The sequence below is a fragment of the Trichechus manatus genome, unplaced genomic scaffold, assembly GCF_000243295.1.
Source record: "Trichechus manatus latirostris isolate Lorelei unplaced genomic scaffold, TriManLat1.0 scaffold00060, whole genome shotgun sequence".
NCBI classification, from domain to species: domain Eukaryota; kingdom Metazoa; phylum Chordata; class Mammalia; order Sirenia; family Trichechidae; genus Trichechus; species Trichechus manatus.
Genome location: NW_004443996.1, coordinates 9,352,498 through 9,370,825, shown reverse-complemented (window position 1 = coordinate 9,370,825; position 18,328 = coordinate 9,352,498). Strand labels below are relative to the sequence as shown.

The window sequence follows — 18,328 nt, the reverse complement described above, 5'->3', positions numbered from 1 at the left end:
GGAAACTAACTTCTATTGTGTGCTTTCTTTGTGCCAGGCACTGAGCTAGGTGCTTTAATAACAATAAGAGTTAAGATTTTTCCCTGTACAGACTCTTAGGGAGAAAAGTATATAGCAACCATTCATAGAAAATTTATATGCCAGCCATTGTGATAACGCACTTTATGTGTATTATATTACTTATTCATCACAATAATTCCATGAGGTAGATACTGTCATTTCCATGTTATCAATAAAGAAATTGAGACCCAAAAGAGATTAACTGACAACTAATAAGTGGTGGGGCTGGGATTCGAACCTAGATCTGCTCAACTCTTATTTTCACTTTCGAAACTACTGTGTTGTTCATTTTCCCTTTTACTCAAAGATCCATTCTTCATTCTTTCCTTGCTCCAGTCTGTATTGCAAGGGGCTGGGTTCTGCAAATTACATTTCCCAGTCTCCATTACCAACTGGATCCCTGTTAGGTTTGGCTGATGGGAGGCACTAATTGGAAGACTGGAGGACAGGAGGAGGGGAAAAGCCAAGTTATTCCCCATCTCCCTGTTTCTGGAGTTGGCCATGACAGTGGCTGCATATCCTTTGTCGTACCAGTTCTACCAGGTGGCCCACCTCCTGGGATCTGTTACACCACCTTCTCCACTTTTCCCTTCAGCCCTAGCTGGGGTAACAACTTCCTGCTATTGCTAATCTCTGGGTTGCCTCACAATCTCCTGTTTGCCTTTCAGCTCTACTCAAACCTTTGTGACTACTTCTCCATATTAAATTTCCTTTATGGAACTCAGGGCTTCTTAACCTTGGCATTACTGACATCTTTGTCCTGACATTTCTTTGTTGTGCATTGTAAGATGGTTAGTTGCATCACTGGCTTCTGCCACTAGATGGCAGTAGCACCCCCTACTTGTGGCAACCAAAAATATTTCCAGAAATTGACAGAAAGTCCCCAGGAGAGGAGGGAGGGCTGAATCACCCCCACTGAACTATGGCTTAGGTTCTTATTTCCAGAATGTGACTGAAACAAAAACCCTACCTACGTAGGTGAGGCTCTGCTATACAAGATACACATCTTATATGGATAGTCTTTGCTTTGAAAGAGCTTATGCTATGCGCTTGAAGACCTAAAACACATTTTCATGAAAGGGTAATTAATACTTTATACCTCCTAATCTTCCAAATGCTGGGAATTACAGGTGCTAGAAAAGAACTCTGTAATTGATCTGTTGGTGAGACCATCTCTAGAGAACCCATCAAATTATGAGTGCTTTCCATCTCTAATAAATCAGCCAAAATGCTAAGATTATCTGTGTTTAAAATAAAGCAAATTTAGGATAGGTATAGACAATGGCTGTGCTTTGTAAGTATGTTTGATGTTGATTATATGTCATAGTCAAATTTGGGCAAGTCTTATTTATTTTTGAGACTGTTTTGTAGCTTAGAGGATGACAATGGGGAGCCCAACCAAATTCAGTTTTGTGAGGCTTATCTTGGATCCTTAGGTTGAAACCTCTTAGTGGTTTGGTTGTTCTGATCATATTTTATAAACATCTCATTCCCTTCCTCCAAACACAGCACAAATTCACATTCACTATTCTGGCCTTGGGAAGATCTAGGTAATATCTGGTCTGACATAGGCTCTGGGGAAATCTCTGCCTTAATGAATAATGGAAGAGAAATAATGGAGAACTGGAGCAGCAACCTCATACCAGAAATAAGCGGTTTCTTACTGGAAAATAGCTGGCTGCTTTGGACTGGTGGGGTAAGCCGCTTGCCCTGTGGCAGATTTAAATTGTTTGTGATATGGAATTAGCCATTCTGCATTTTCTGCCCCACAGAACAGCATCTTTTCTAACTCCTATTAAATGGGATCCCAGAAGCTTTGCCTCTTCTTTTGCTCTTTCTAGAATTCAAGCATTAATGGAAGATAGCCTGTCTGACCCGAGAAGGTAGCTGATCTTGTTGACCAGTCAGGTCATTTTGAATAAATCTGTTTTCTTTTGTTGGTTGTATACTGCTAATTCTTGCCTTCTTTTCACCAAGGACTATGATGCCTTTTTTGAAGCCAGAGAAAATAATGCAGTGTATGCCTTCTTAGGATTGACAGCACCACCTGGTTCAAAGGTATGTTTCATTTTTGTTTTCTGGTCTATAGGTTATTATTTTATTGCTGCTAAATTTTTAAGTCAGTAATATTTCCACCTTTATTTATTAGTCATATTAAGCCAGATGCAGTGGAACATGGCTAAAAGTCAAAGCCCCTGCTCTGCATGCACTAAATCCCTAATTGGGCAGACAGATGTGTATAATCAAATGCATGAAGTATGTGAGTAGGAGGTAGGGTGGAATGACTTCTCCATCAAGCTGTCCGAGATAGCAAATTTCTCATTGGCCCATTCACAAATAAGTGGTTAACAATTTCAAAGAATCCATTATTCCAGCTGTCATGAATGGTTCTACACAGACAGCAAGCATCTCAGTTTATGGTAATCTCCTTGGCAGCATTTATTGTCTTTGTGTGAGAGCAAATTCTAGAGTCATCCATTTAAGTTAACTAAGAGCATCTGAGTTGCAAAACTGGTCACTAAATTGCTAGCTAAATTCAGGGCGTTTTTCTCCTACCACCAACAAATTAATTTTTCAAGCTGCAGTGTTCCCAGCGGAGAACATATAACGAAAGAGTAAAAATGAAATTGCTTCTCTAATAAAATATCTCAAAGCTATGGACTTTAAATATACCTTTACCTGTTACAGTAGGTCTTCTCCATACAGGTTGACTTAATCAAAATGTATGTCTCCTGCTCTAACATTTTATGTTTCTTTCTTACCAACTGATTTTATGTTAAATAGATTCTTTGTACTCCAGCTCCTTCTCCAATTTAGGGTCTAGGTTGTTGTCCATTCTTACACTAGAGACCATTACTAGCATTCTGTCTGCATCACTATGAAATTCTGTTTCCTTGCCAAACTTATTTTCCCATGGATAAAATGTCTTATTTTAGGCTTTGTATAATTTAAGTCTTAAGAAAAGTTAGGTAAGGCATTTTTGTTTAAATAAGTTAGCAAGACTCAAGTTAGCCAGTTCAGTGCAGATTAGAGAAAGTATGAAAGAAAGGATAGTCTGTTTTTTTATGGCTGATGACTCTTTCTCTTTCATTTAAAATTAGATGTCGTTCATTCATTTACTCATTCAAAAAGTACTGAGTGTCAAGCATTGACATTGATGGTAGGGCGAATACAGAGAATAAAGCATTATCCCTACCTTCAAAGTGCTTATAACCTAGCAAGGGACATGTCTACATGTAATTATACAACAAATATGTCTACAGATAATTATAATTCAAGACTTCATATGGTAAATTCTATAAGAATGGTGTGAATAAAGTGCTGTGGGGGTCCAAAGGACAGAATCATAAATTCCTACTAAGGAGATTGAGGTTTCACAGAGGGACTGTCATTTGAGCTCTTAGGAATTCCAAAATATGGATGTGAAACCAAGGCATCTTTTGCAGAGGCAACAACAGGAACCACTGCACTGGGGTGTAGTTGCTCATGATGGTATGTTCAGAGAGCAGAAAGTAGTGTACCATGGCTGCAGAATAGGTTATATTAAAGGGGCGGTGCATCAGGGATAAGATTGGTTAGGTAGACTGGGGTTGGATTATGAATGATGTGCTAAGTAGTTTCAGCTTTATTCTCTAGGCATCCAAAAGCCATGGAAGGGACAGTGATGTCATTATCTCTGTGTTTTAGGATGTGATTTGATCTGTCTTAAGAAAATAAATTTGGCAGTTGTATGGATTGTGAAACACTGGAGAAATGAGATATTAGAGATAGCAATACCCATTAGAGGCTTCCTTAAGAGTTCAGACAAGAGATCAAGAGGGCCTAAAGTGGGATAGCAGCTTGAAAAGGAAAAGATAGATTTAGGTGACACAGAAAAAGCACATGTGATAGACGTAGCAGCTAACGAGATCCCTGTGTATGTACAAAATTGAGAGGGATTAAAGTTCTCTCTGGGGACTATAACCTGGGTGACTAGGAAATGAAGCAAAGTTTATGGAGGAAACATGTTGTCCGCAGGAAAAAAGACAAACAAGTGATCCAGGGAAGGTTCAGTCTTGGAAAGGAAAGGAGACAAACAGTCTTTGGAGACAGGAGGGAATGAGAAGAAAATGTATAAAAATAGAGACATTTTAATATGTGGGGAGGTTAGGGAAGTTCACAAAGGACAGTGACTCATCTGCAGTGTGAGGTAGTAGGAGGTCTTCCGCTAGGAGTGAGGGCAAAGTTGGGACATTAAAACCTTGAGAAGAGTTGAAAGGATTCCCTTGTTGAAAATAGGCTAAGAAAAGGGATAATGAATGAAAGACTGGCTGTGAAAGATAGAGGGCCAGATGAATTTTAGATTTGATCAGCCCGTAGTGGAGCCTGTCGGTTTGGTTATAGAATGTTCTCCATAATTGTTTAATCCTGGGAGTAGGAATATAGTAAAAGAATAGTAGATGTTATCAAGGAGTGGACAAGAGGAATCTGATAGATTGGGATAACAAGAAGAGGTTTGGAAGTGACAATGGAGAATGAAGAGTGGATTGGCGAGAGAAGTATTTGGAATTTTGGTATTTAATAGGTTTCTCCAAGACTGAAAGTCATAATTTTTATTATGAGAATGGTACATTTTCTATTTGTCAGCTCAGTTATCTGGGTTTTTTTTTCCCCCTTTAATGTAAGAGGACAGTGAGCCTTCAAGACAGCACTGAAGAGATAGTATACAAAATAAGAAATACAACCAGTTAACCCACATTGGAAAAATGCACTGATAATAAATGTAATAAAATGATATGTGATTTTCATCTATGAAATTAGCTAACACACAACAAAATTCCAATACTCAGTGCTGAGGAGGGTGCACTGAAACAGATGCACTCATATATTACTGGTGATAATGTAAACTCCCTTCTTTATTGTGTTAAATGTATATATATATATATATATATATATAAAAGAAAACATTGGTCTTTCAGTGTTTTTTACAGGTACAGTTCAGTGTCATTAATTACATTCATCATGCTGTGCAACCATCACCACTATTTCCATTTCCAAATTTTTTCATCATCCTTAACAGAAGCTCAGTGTCCCCTAAACAGTGACTCCCTCTTTACCCCTGCCTCCCAACCCTGGTAAACCACTGATAATCTTTGGTTTCTGTATATTTGCTTATTTCATGTAAGTGAGATCATATAATATTTGTTCTTTTGTGACTGACTTATTTTGCTCAGTGTAATATTTTCAAGGTTCATCCATGTTGTAGCATGTATCAGGACTTCATTTATCTTTATGGCAGTGTAATACTCCATTAGACATATATACTACATTTTGTTTTTCCATTCATCTGTTGATGGACATTTCAGTTGTTTCCACCTTTTAGCTGTTGTGAATAGTGCTGCAATGAACATTGGTATACATGTTAATCTGTTGGTGTTCCTGCTTTTAATTCTTCTGAGTATACAATAGGAATGGAATTGCTGGATCATATAATTCTATGTTTACCTTTTTGAGGAACTGCCAAACTTTTCCACAGTAGCTGTACCATTTTACAATCCCTCTAGCAATGAATGAGGGTTCCAATTTCTCCACATCCTTACCAACACTTGTTTTTTTTCCATTTTTTAAAAATAATAACCATCTTAGTGGGGATGAATGATATCTCACTGTAGATTTGATTTGCATTTCCCTTATGACTAATGGCATTGAGCATCTTTTCATGTGCTTGTTGGCCATTTGTATTTCTTTGGTGAAATGTCTATTCAAGTCTTTGCCCATTTTTTAATTGGCTGTCTGTCTTTTATTGAATTGTAAGTTTTTTTTAATATATATACTATATTTTCACACAAATAATGTGCATCTTCTGCATTTGTTTGCTGGCTGCACCCTCCCCCTTACAAGGTATTTTCATAAGGGTGCTATGCTATTTCTTTTTTTTACAGAAACATGTGGAAGAGGATCAGCATGGTGGCTCTTCTGAGGGTGCCTTGTGGGGGAAGGGTGCAGCAGTAAACATATGGTATTTGGGATATTAAATCCTTATCAGATACATAGTTGCCTCAGATTTTTTTCTGAATCAGTAGGTTGTGTCATCACTTTTTTGATACAGCCCTTTGATGAACAAAAGTTTTTAATTTTGATGAAGTCTCATTTATCTACTTTGTTTTTGTTGCTCATGGTTTTGGTGTCACATATAAGAATCCATCGTTAAAAAACTAGGTCCTGAAGCATTGGCCCTGTGTTTTCTTCTAAGTACTCGGGACTCTGGTATTCCCTTTTGAAAACCAGAGTGGCAAATATGTATCAGTAACCTCAAAAATGTTTATACTCCTTGACCCAGTAATTTCACTATGGGTATTATAGCCTAAAGAAATAATCCTATATATAGAAAAAGCTTCATGGATAAAAAATATGAATCAAAATGTTATTTATAATCCTAAAACTCTGGAAACAAGTTAAATGTCTAACAATACTGTCAACCAAACTAATTCATCCAGTAAATGAACTATATTGATAAAAATCTGAATCAAAATGTTATATAGAATTCTGAAACTTTGGAAACAAGTCGAATGTCTAACACTAGAGTCAACAAAAATAGTGAATCCACTGAATGAACTTTTGTGCTGACATTTAAAAAAAAATGTTAAGAGTGCTATTGAGTTAAGCTTAGCCTTTTCTTTTCTTACTGGACCTAATAATGAGACACAATTTACACAATAATTGTTTTTTGTACTTTGCTGGCTGTTTAAAAATTGTATTTTTACTAATTTAAAAAATAGATGTTATCACAGTAAAAAAAAAAAGAACAGTAGTGTAAAGGGTTTACAATTGTTTATAGTTTACATAAATTGCATACCTAAGAAAACAAGCATATATGTGACTATATTTTTCTATTTTTAAAGTATTTAACACAAATAGAATCATACTGTGCATACTGTTCAGTACCGTGACTTTTGTTTTTTGCTTAATATATTTTAGATATATTTTGTCAGTATTTATATATTCCAAGGGCAACGGTGGTTCGGTGTTAGAATTCTCACCTTCTATGCCAGAGACCTTGGTTTGGTTATCAGCCAGTGCACCTCATGAGTCACCACTGTCTGTCCGTCAGTGGATGCTTATGTGTTGCTATGATACTGAACAGGTTTCAGTGGAGCTTCCAGACTAAGACAGACTAGGAAGAAAGGCCTGGTGATCTACTTCTGAAAATCAGCCAATGAAAACCTATGGATGACAACATTCATTGTGCATGAATTGGGGGATGACTCAATGGCAGATTAGAGCAACAATGACATATATTTCCCCATTTTTTCCAAGGGCAATATAATATTCCTGTTCTGGATGTACATTACTTTAACACTTCCCCTACTAGTGGTAATTTAAGCTGTTTCTGGTTATTATTATTTGCTATTATAAACAGTGTTATAATGAGTATCCTTTTACATGTGTGTTTTCACACTTGTACACCTGTAGAATAAATTCCTAAAAGTGGAATTAATAGTTTTAAAGGTATATTTTAGTTAAGATTTAGATAAATGTTGGCAATTGTCCTTCACAAAGATGGCACCATATTACATAAGTATTAACAATGCAAGGATGTGCTTATTTGTCCCCATGCTCTCCTCAACATAGGATATTTTAAAAAATGTTATTCTTTGCCAATTAAAAAAAATTATTGTGGTGAAATATATATAGCAAACATTTGCCATTTCAGCCATTTTTATTTGCAAAATTCAGTCACATTAGTTACATTCACCATGTTGTGTAACGATCACCATTATCTGTTTCCAAATTTTTTCATTGCCCTTAACACAAATTCAGTACCCTTAAGCAATACCTCCACATTTGCCCTTTCCACTCACCTTTATTAACCACTAATAAACTGTGGTCTCTATGCATTTGTATATTCTAGATATTTCATATAACTGGGATCATACAATATTTGTCCTTTTGCATCTGACTTATTTAACTCAGCATGTTTCAAGGTTCATTCATGCCATAGCATGTATCAACACATTTCTCTTTATATTGAATAATATTCAATTGTATGTATATACCATATTTTGTTTATCTATTCATCTGTTGATGGACACTTGGGTTGTTTCCCCCTTTTGGCTATTGTGAATAATGCTGCAATGAACATTGGTGAACAAGTATCCATTTGAGTCCCTATTTTCAGTTCTTTTGGGGTATACCTAGGAATGGAATTACTGGGTCTTATGGTAATTCTGTGTTTAACTTGTTCAGGAACTACAAAACTGTTTTCCACAGCAGGTGTACCGTTTTACAATACCACTACAAATGTGTGAGGGTTCCAGTTTCTCCACATACCTGCCAACACTTGTTAATTTTAATTTTTCTGATAATAGCCATTCTAGTGGGTGTGAAGTGGTATCTCATTGTGGTTTTGATGTGCATTTTCCTAATGACTAATGAGGAAACCTTGGTGACACAGTGGTTAAGAGCTACGGCTGCTAACCAAAAGTTCAAATACACCAGGTGCTCCTTGGAATCCCTATGGGGCAGTTCTCCTCTGTCCTTTAGGGTTGCTATGAGTTGTAATCGACTAGAGGGCAACGGGTTTGGTTTGGTTTTAATGATTAATGAATGACATTGAGCATCTTTTCATGTGCTTATTGGACATTTGTATATCTTTTTTGGTGAAATGTCTATCAAGTTCTTTGCCCATTCTTAGACTGGGTTGTCTTTTTGTTGTTGAATTGGAGTTCTTTTTATATTCTGGATATTAAACCCTTATCAGGTATATTGCTTCCATTCTGTAGGTTGCCTCATCACTTTGTTGAGAAAGTCCTTTGATAAAAAAAAAAGTTTTTAATTTTAATGAACTCTAGTTTATCAATTTTGTCTTTTGTCACTTGTGCTTTGTGCTTTTGGTGTGAAATCTAAGAATCCGTTGTCAAAAACTAAGTAAGAGTTTCATGATTTTAGTTCTTACGTTTAGGTGTTTGATCCATTTTGAGATAATTTTCATATACAGTCGGTCCTCTGTCTCCGCGGGTTCTGCATCGAGGATTCAAACAACCACGGGTAGAAAATACTCAGAGGAATAAAATAAAGAGTTCAAGGGCCTGGGGGCAACGCAAAGGGCAGCACAAGCAAGACAGGGTTCGCCCTGAGGAAAGGTATGTGGCTCTGAAGGAAGAAACTCCCAGGGAGATGTTGGCAGCCACACCCTGACACAATTTGGACAAAGGGCGCTAGGAGTGGGGTTGCGAATTTAGGCTTCGGTGTTTCTTGGCCTTACCGAAGACCTGGCGGAGCATGTTTGAGGCAGAGGCCTCGGGTCCGGAAAGAGAAAACAAAGTTGGTAGGCCCAGGACCTACCACTGTCTGCACAGTGTATGTTCCGACGTCCCAAGTCACCCAGGACCTCCTACCTGAAGGACCCCTGGCTCGGAGGGCACTTGAGGGCCCTGATACGGCTGTCATTAAAAGTGCCTGCTTTGAGCCAGTGCCTCACGTGTCTGCCCTAACCTGGCCTGACCATCAGTATTTTACTTCGAAGCGAAACACTGTTGATTCCTGTGCTGTGTGAAATATATATATATATACATGTATATATATATACCACGCCATTTTATGTAAGGGACTTGAGCATCCACAGATTTTCGTATGCTCGGGGTCCTGGAACCAATCCCTCGCGGATACGGAGGGACCACTGTATAGTGTGAGGTGTGTATCCAACTTCATTCTTTTACAAGTGGAGATCCAGTTGTTCTGGCATAACTTACTGAAAACAATATTCTTTCACCATTGGATGGTCTTAACACTCCTATCAAAAATCAATTGGCCATAGATGTATGGGTTTATTTCTGGACTCCCAACTCTATTCCATTGTTGTCTGTGTCCTGTTATACCCATACCTGTCTCTATTTATTACTGTAGCTTTATAATAGAGTTTGAAATCAAGAAGTGTGAATCCTCCTACTTTTTTTTTTTCAAGATTACTTTGGCTATGAGAGGCCCCTTGCTTACAACTACATACAGATGTCTGCAAAGAAGGCTGCTGGAATTTTGATAGGAATTATGTTGATTCTATAGGTCTCTTTGTATAATATTTACATCTTAACAATATTAAGACCTCCAGTCCATGAACATGGAATGGGTTTCCGTTTATTTAGGACTTCTTTACTTTCTTTCAGGATATTTTATAGTTTTTAGTGTACAAGACTTTTACCCCTTGGTTAAATTTATTCCTAGATGTCTTATTCTTTTAGATGCTATTGTAAATGGAATTGATTTGTTCATTTCCTTTTCAGATTGCTCATTGCCAGTATCTAGAAATCCAACTTTTGTGTGTGTGTGTTGACCTTGTACCACGCAACTTTGTTGAATTTATTTATTAGCTCTTGTGGGTTTTTTCTTTTAATATATATTCTATACATAGAATCATGTAATCTAGGATTGGAGATAGTTTTACTTCTTGATTCCTCATTAGGATGCCTTTTTTTGCTTTTTATTGCCTAATTGTTCTGACTAAAACATCTAGCACAATACTGAATAGCAGTGATGAGAGCAGGCATCCTTTTCTTTCTCTTAATCTTAAGAGAAAACTCTCAATCTTTCTCCATAGAGTGTGGTGTTAGCTGTAAATTTTTCATAAATTCCCTTTTTAACAAATGCCTGTCTAGTCCTAGTTTGCTAAGCTTTTTTTTTTTTAATCATAAAAGACTGATTTTGTCAAATGCCTTTTCTGCATCTATTGAGATGATCATGTGGTTCTTTGTTCTGTTAATATGTTTTATAACATTGATTGATTTTTTAATGTTGAACCACCCTTGCATTCCTGGGATAAATACCACGTGGTCGTGGTGTATAATACTTTTAATATGGTATTGGATTTGATATGCTAGGACTTTGTTAAGGATTTTTGCATCTATATTCATAAGGGATATTGGTCTGTAGTTTTCTTGTGGTGCCTTTGTCTGGCATTGGTATCAGGGTTATGCTGGTCTCATATAATGAGTTAGGAAGTGTGCCCTCTTTTATTTTTTGGAGGAGTTTAAGAAGCATTCCTGTCAATTCTTTAAATGTTTACTAGAATTCTCTAGTGAAGCTATCTGGTCTAGAACGGTTTTTTGTTGGGAAGTTTTTGATTACTGATTCGATCTCCTCACTTGTTATGTGTCTATTGATTTTCTCTATTTTTTCTTGAATCAGTTTAGGTAGTTGAAGTATTTCTAGGAATTTTTCCATTTCATCTAAGTTATCTAATTTGTTGACATATAATTATTCATAGTATTCTTTTATAATCATTTTTATTTCTGTAGAGTTGGTTGTAATGTCCACACTTTTATTTCTGATTTTAGTTGTTTGCATCTTCTCTCTTGCTCTATTTTTTTGTCAGTGTAGCCAAAGGTTTACATTTCATTGATCATTTCAGAGAATGAACTTGTGGTTTCATTGATTCTATTATTTTTCTATTCTCTATTTCATTTATTTCTACTCCAATCTTTGTTATATTCCTTCCTTTTGGTAGCTTTGGGCTTACTTTGCTTTTCTTTTTCTAGTTCCTCAAGTTGTAAAGTTAGCTTACTGATTTGAGATCATTCTTCCTTTTTAATATAGGCATTTACAGAAATAAATTTCCTTTCGAGCACTGCTTTCACTGATCCCATAAGTTTTGATATGTTGCCCTTTCATTTTCCTTCTTCTCTAAGAATTTTCTAATTTCCCTTATGATTTCTTCTTTGACCCATTGGTTGTTGAGTAGTGTGTTGTTTAATTTCCACATATTTGGGTATTTTCTAGCTTTCTTTCTGTAATTAATTTTTAGTTTCATTCCATTGTGGTTGGGGAAGACAGTTTGTATGATTTCAATTTTTAAAAAATTAATGAAACTTGTTTTGTTACTTGTCATATGGTCTATTCTAGAGAATGATCCAGGTTCACTGGAGAAGTGTATGTATTGTTCTGATGTAGAGTGGAGTGTTTTATGTCTGTTATGTCCACTTGGCTTTTAGTGTTGTTGAGATCCTCTATTTCTTTACTGATACTCTTTTCTAGAGGTTTTATCCACTATTGATAGGGGTGTATTAAAATCTCCAACTACCATTATAGAACTGCCTATTTCTTCCTTCAGTTCTGTCAGTGTTTGTTCCATATATTTTGGGCTCTGTTACTGAGTCCGTATCTGTTTATAATTGTTAGAGCTTCCTGATGAATTGATCCTTTTATCATTATATAATGCCCTTCTTTGTCTCTTGAAACAGATTTTGACTTAAAGTCTATTGTGTCTAATATGAATATAACCCCTCTAGCTCTCTTTTCTCTCTTTTTTTAATGTAGTATTTTATTGTGTTTTCAGTGAAAGTTTACACAGCAAATTAGGTTCTCATTTGACAGTTTCGATACAAATTGTTCAGGGATATTAGTTACATTGTTCACAGTGTGTCAATATTCTCTTTAGTTGTGTTCTGGTCGTTCCGTTTCCAGTGCTCTACATCTAACTCTCTTTTGATTAATATTTTCATGGAATATTTTTTTCCATCCTTTCAATTTCAACCTATTTGTGTCTTTGGGTCTATTGTGTGTCTATTTTAAACAGCACATAGATGGATTGTGCTTTTTTATCCATCCTGCCTTTTTGCATCATTTTTATCTATTTTCATTTAAAGTTATTACTTATAAAGAAGAACTTATGTCATTTTGCTTTTTATTTTGTGTGTCTTGCACCTTTTTTGCCCCTCATTTCTACCAGCACTGCCTTCTTTTGTGTTTAATTGATTTTGGTAGTCAACTATTTTTATTCCCTTCCCATTTCCTTTTGTGCATATTTTTTGGATATTTTCTTTGTGATGACCACGGGGATTACATTAACATCCTAACATTATAATGACCTAGTTTAAATTGATACCAATTTAACTTCAGTATCATACAAAGACTCTATTCCTATACCACTCCTTCCCTGCCATTATGTTGTCCACTTTATACATTATTAGCCCATTAAAATAAATTTATGTCTCTTTTTTTGCATTTAAGAAGCCCTGGTGACACAGCGGTTAAGCATTTGGCTGTGAACTGAAAGGTCAATAGTTCAAACCCACCAGCTATTCTGTGGGAGAAAGATGTGGCGGTCAGTTTCTGTAAAGATTATAACCTTGGAAACCCTATGGGGCAGTTCTACTCTGTCCTATAGGGTCACTATGAGTCAGAATCGACTCAATGGAAATGGGGCTTTTTGTATTTGCTATTTTAAATCATTTAGGGCACAACAACTAGAGTTACAAACCAAATATGCCATAAAACTGCCCCATGAAGTTTTTTTTTCCTGTGACTTAGAGCTGCTGTTTAGTGTCCTTTCCTTTTAATCTGAAGGACTCCTTTTAGCATTTCTTGTAGGGCAGGTCTAATCATAAAGAACTTCCTCAGCTTTAGTCTATCTCTTAATTTCACCCTTGCTTTCAAATGACAGTTTTTCTGACTATTGAATTCTTGGTTGACAGTTTTTTTCTTTCAGCACTATTAATATACTTTCCATTTCTCTCTGGCCCCCAAAGATTCTGAGGAGATATTGGCACTTAATGTTAATGAGGATCACTTTCATGTCACCATTTGCTTCTCTCTTGCTGCTTTCTAGATTCTTTGTTTGTTTTTGAAAGTTTGATTATAATGTGTCTTGGTGTGAATCTCTTTGGGTTTGTCCTGCATGGAATTAATTTAGCTTCTTGAATTTTTAGATTGACGTCCTTCATCAAATCTGGGAAGTTTTCTGCCATTATTTCTTCAAATATTCATTCTGTCCTCTCTCTTTTCCTTCTGGGATTTCTATGATGCATATGTTCGTTTGCTTGATGGTGTCCCACAATTACATTATGCTTTGCTTGCTTTCTTTACCCTTTTTTCTTGTTGCTCTTCAAATTCACTAGTTTCAGTTGTTTACTGATTTTTCTGGCAGCTCAAATATGCTGTTGAGTCCCTCCAGTGAATTTTTAATTTTAGTTATTGTATTTTGCAGCTCCAGTATGTCTGTTTGGTTCTTTTTTATAGTTTCTCTTTATTTAATTTCTTGTTTTGTTCTTGTATCGTTTTTTCTGATTTCCATTAGTGCATTATCCACATTTTCCTTTAGTTCTTTGAGCATATTTACTATTGTTGTTTTAAAGTCTTCTAATCTGCTCATTATCCTGCCTTCTGTAGGGATTATTTTTGTCTCTTCCTTTGGATCTTTTCAATGGGCCATCCTTTCAGGTTTCTTTGAATGCCATGTGATTTTCTGCCTTAACTAGGACATTTGAAAATTATAATGTGGTAACTGTAGGACTCAGACTCTTTCCCTTCCCTAGGGATTGCATTTTTTTAAATCATTAAAGTCTGTAATAGTCTATCTGCTCAGTGACCTCGTTAAATATTTTTGCAAATGCTGCCTTCCAAATCATGCATAGACACTGAGTACTGTGTTCTATAGCCTATGCCTAACCAGTGTTTCAAAGATTTCCTCTTACTCCGGTGAAAAAAAATTAAATTTCTATTTTTCTTACACCTTAGGGTTTGCTGTTGTTACTTACTGAAGGCTACAGTTGACTAGTAACTTTTTCAAGCGAATTTTTTAGCACTGTGTTCCGGTTCTGTTATCTATGCAGTCAGTCAGTCAGTCAGTGGCCTGACATATTTCGCCAAAAAAAAAAAAAAAAAAAAAGAAGAAGAAGAAGAAGAAAAGAAAAAAGGGGAAAAAAAGCGTGCTGGCCCTTTAATTCTTCCAACTGGAAAAAGCCACTTTTGCAAGAAGTCCAAAAGCACTGCAGTGGTCTTCACCCACCCCTCAGGGCACCACCAGATCATCCAAACTGTGCAACTCCAAATCCTTGAAGGATGAGGTTCCCTCTGCCCACCCTGGCACCAGCCAGCTGCTCTAGGAACATGGGCTAACATCCCCACCATTGAGGCAGGGCCGAGGAAAGTGGGATGGTAGCTGGTTGGCACTTGTGGTTCACCTAGGAAAGATCAGCATCTTATTCATTCATCAAGCACTCCCCTGGCTTATTTAAGTATATGATCAGATTCCAGAGTTCCAAAATATCATATTTTTACGCAAATAACGCATATGTAATTGTTTTTTTGCCAACCACGCTCTCCTCCCGTGAGGTATTTTTGTAAGCATACTATGCTAATTTTTTAATGTTGCTGTAAAATATTAGCATAGCATGCTTACAAAAATATCTTGTGGAGGGGAGGGCGTGGTTGGCAAAAACATATAACATGCATGTTATTTGCATAAAAATATGGTAGTTGGTTCCAATTGATCTTTACAGTGCAATTGATTTTTTTGTTGTTGTTGGAGAGAAAACCTCTAGTGTTTCATACCCCACCATTTTTCCTGCAATCACTATTTTTTGCAAATTTGAAATGTAATGTGGTTCCTTGTTTTCAGTTGCATTTCCCTGAATGATTTCTAACATCGTTGCATAAGTTTATTGGCCAGTATTAGGAAGGTGCTAACAACAAGGGACTCTTACACACTTGATAAGAATAGAATTTGGTGCCATCTTTTTGAGGGATATTTTGGCAGTACCTATCAACATTTTAAATGCATATATTCTTTGACCAGAATTTCTAATTTTATAAATTTATCTTGCATGTATACTCACACATATGTGCCAATATTTGTATATAAGGATCTTTACTGAAGCTTTGTTTGTAGTAGCAAAAAATTGAAAACAACTTAATTTTTAATCAGGAGACTAGTGAAATAAATTGAGGTACATTCATAAAATAAAATCATATGTAGCTGTTAAAATAGAATGTGAAGAATCTATATGTATTGATATGGCTGTTAGTAAGTAAAAACGTGACAAGGTGCAGGACAATGAGAATAGCATTGTACCATTCTGTAAAAAGGGGTGCTGTACATATATATTTGTCTATATATGATTATTCATACTTAGAGTATTTCTGGAAGGATACAGAAACAGTTACAGTTTTTGCCTTTGGTGAGAGCACCTGAGTGACTTGGTGTGGAGTCAAGAGTATGAGGGAGATACTGTTATTGTTTGAGTGTTTTACCAGGTGCATGTATTACCTGTTTAAAAATTATTAAAATGGTAATTTTCTCAGGTTGTTTCATGGAGAATGGGTTGAAATGGAGTGAGAATGGAAGTGGGGAAAAAGTCCAGGTATGAGTTGAAAATGGCTTGGTCTAGGATAGTAGCAGTGGAGGTGGAGAGAAAAGAATAGATTCTGGGTATTTTAGAGGAAGAATTGACAGTACTTGTTAATGGATTGGGTAGGAGAAAGGTGCTATGGAGAAGTGGTGAGAGAGAAAGAGATGAAGGATTGATAACTCCTAAGTTGTTAGATATAATTAATAATCATGAGACCTTTGATGATTGGAAACAAAATCAGAAAATAACTTTGTAATCGTTTTAAACTGTTGTAAATGAGGCTTCAGAGCTACTCTTATTCTTTTGTGGGGAATGATATTGTAATTTTTTTAAGGTATGCAAAATTAAGAGTATATATCCATCTAGCTAAGGTTCCTAGGTGGTGCAAATGGTTTGTTCTTGACTGCTCAAACCCACCCAGCAGTACAACAGAAGATGAGGCCTGGCAGTTTTTTTCCATTATAGCCAAGATTACAGCCAAGAAAGCCTTATGGAGCAGTTCTAGTTTGTTATACATGAAGTTGCCATGAATCACAATAGACTCTATGGCAACTAATAACAACACATCCGTCTAACTTGGTTTAGAACTTGCAATGCATAGTATGCTTTTAAATACAATACCAAATCTAACTTTAAATCACTTGCTTTTATGAAAGTTTTCAAACCATTAGTAATAACTTAGGTAGTCTTTTATTTTATCAGTTTCTAGGCAGAAATTTCTGTTTTACAATATTTTATTAATTTTTTTAAGCAGTTGTTTTATGTGGACCAAGATTCTGCTTTTGAATATTCTTAGAATTTGAGCTAAACAAATTTGATTTAACCAACATACACATGAATGGCTGCTTTGTGATATTTAAACTTACCTGATTGTTTGTTTTTCCTTTCAGGAAGCAGAAGCCCAGGCAAAGCAAAAGCAGCAAGCATGAACCTTGAGCATTCTGCCTTAAACTTCCTGAAAAAGGAGTCTCCATTGCTTTTATAAAATAGCAAAATAATCCTGGCTTCAAATAAAATAGGCTTAAAATTGAAATAATAGATTAGTTGATGTTTTGTATAATAAAATGAATACATGATTAAAATGTGAATGTTATGTGAAGAAAATGGGAGATTAACATAAAATTTTAAGTAGATGTCACGGAATAGTATTGTTCTCTGCCAAGGCAATTTATGTACTTCAGTGATTTTAAAAAGCAAACCAATCCCCTTTTTTGGTATTATTATTGCAGATTAACTATATCTGTTGCTCAGCTTGTTAGACAATGAGGGATTACAAAAGAGAGAAAGAATCTCTAGTTATCAAATTGCCTTATTAATTTTAGTGAACAAGAATATGTACCTTTTTGATGTGATGTTATCACGATTAAAAAATAGTTGCAGGTGATGTTTATGATGTGTCAGTTGTACTTTTCTACGGTAATTTTAACATTCCCATTCTTTTATAGATGAAACTTCTGTGTACTGAACGACAGGTTTTCCAAGCTTTTACATGTAGCCTTTTATTGCATATGTCAGCAATCAAAATAAATGTCCTCTCACAAGAAAGCAATAGATGCATTCAGTTGACAAGTCCTTTGCTTGACTACTTACTGTGATGGAATCATTTTGCTAAGTTGCTGGTCCTGGTGAAATATACATGTGTATTTCAAATATGCATATGAAGTGAGATGGCAAGTGAGTTTAAAATGGCATCCTCTGGCAAACTGTGGAGAGTTTTATTTAACTATTATAAAATAGACTGGCACTCATTACTCAAAATTGATTTTTCTTGGGGAGTTCCAAGGATGAATTGTATACTGTTTGCTAAAAAACTTACTGTTTTCCCCCATTTAAAGCAACTTGTGACCATGATTGCTACTATCTCTCATGTATCTGACTTTTTTTTTTTTAGGTTAGGCAAATTTTGTGTGAGTACATTAATCAAAGCAGAGATAATTTTTTCTATGACTCTATTCCAGCATATAGTCAGTGCAAGTATCGGGAAACAAATGGGAAACTTGTAAAACAATAATTCTTAAGACTCTTGAAAAGACAAGAAACATCATTATGGCCTAAATCACTTACCCATATACATATATACATATATATATATGTATATATGTATAGTTCCATGTTACTTTATTACTACAAGCAAACACCTTTTACTTTAAATTACTTTATCGTGTCAT

At 35.8% G+C, this 18,328-nt stretch overlaps 1 protein-coding gene across 3 annotated transcripts in view; it reads left to right on the top strand.

Moving 5' to 3' along the window:
• The window catches only part of SH3BGRL (SH3 domain binding glutamate rich protein like), a 146,617-nt gene extending 128,908 nt beyond the window's left edge, over positions 1-17,709 (top strand). For all 3 annotated transcript variants that reach the window (XM_023733600.1, XM_023733602.1, XM_023733601.1), the window contains 2 exons: positions 2,038-2,118; positions 17,051-17,709. In XM_023733600.1, coding sequence (XP_023589368.1) covers positions 2,038-2,118; positions 17,051-17,089 — 120 coding nt within the window. In that variant the 3' untranslated portion in view covers positions 17,090-17,709. The remainder of the gene's footprint in view (positions 1-2,037; positions 2,119-17,050) is intronic.
• Positions 17,710-18,328: the final 619 nt, after the last annotated feature.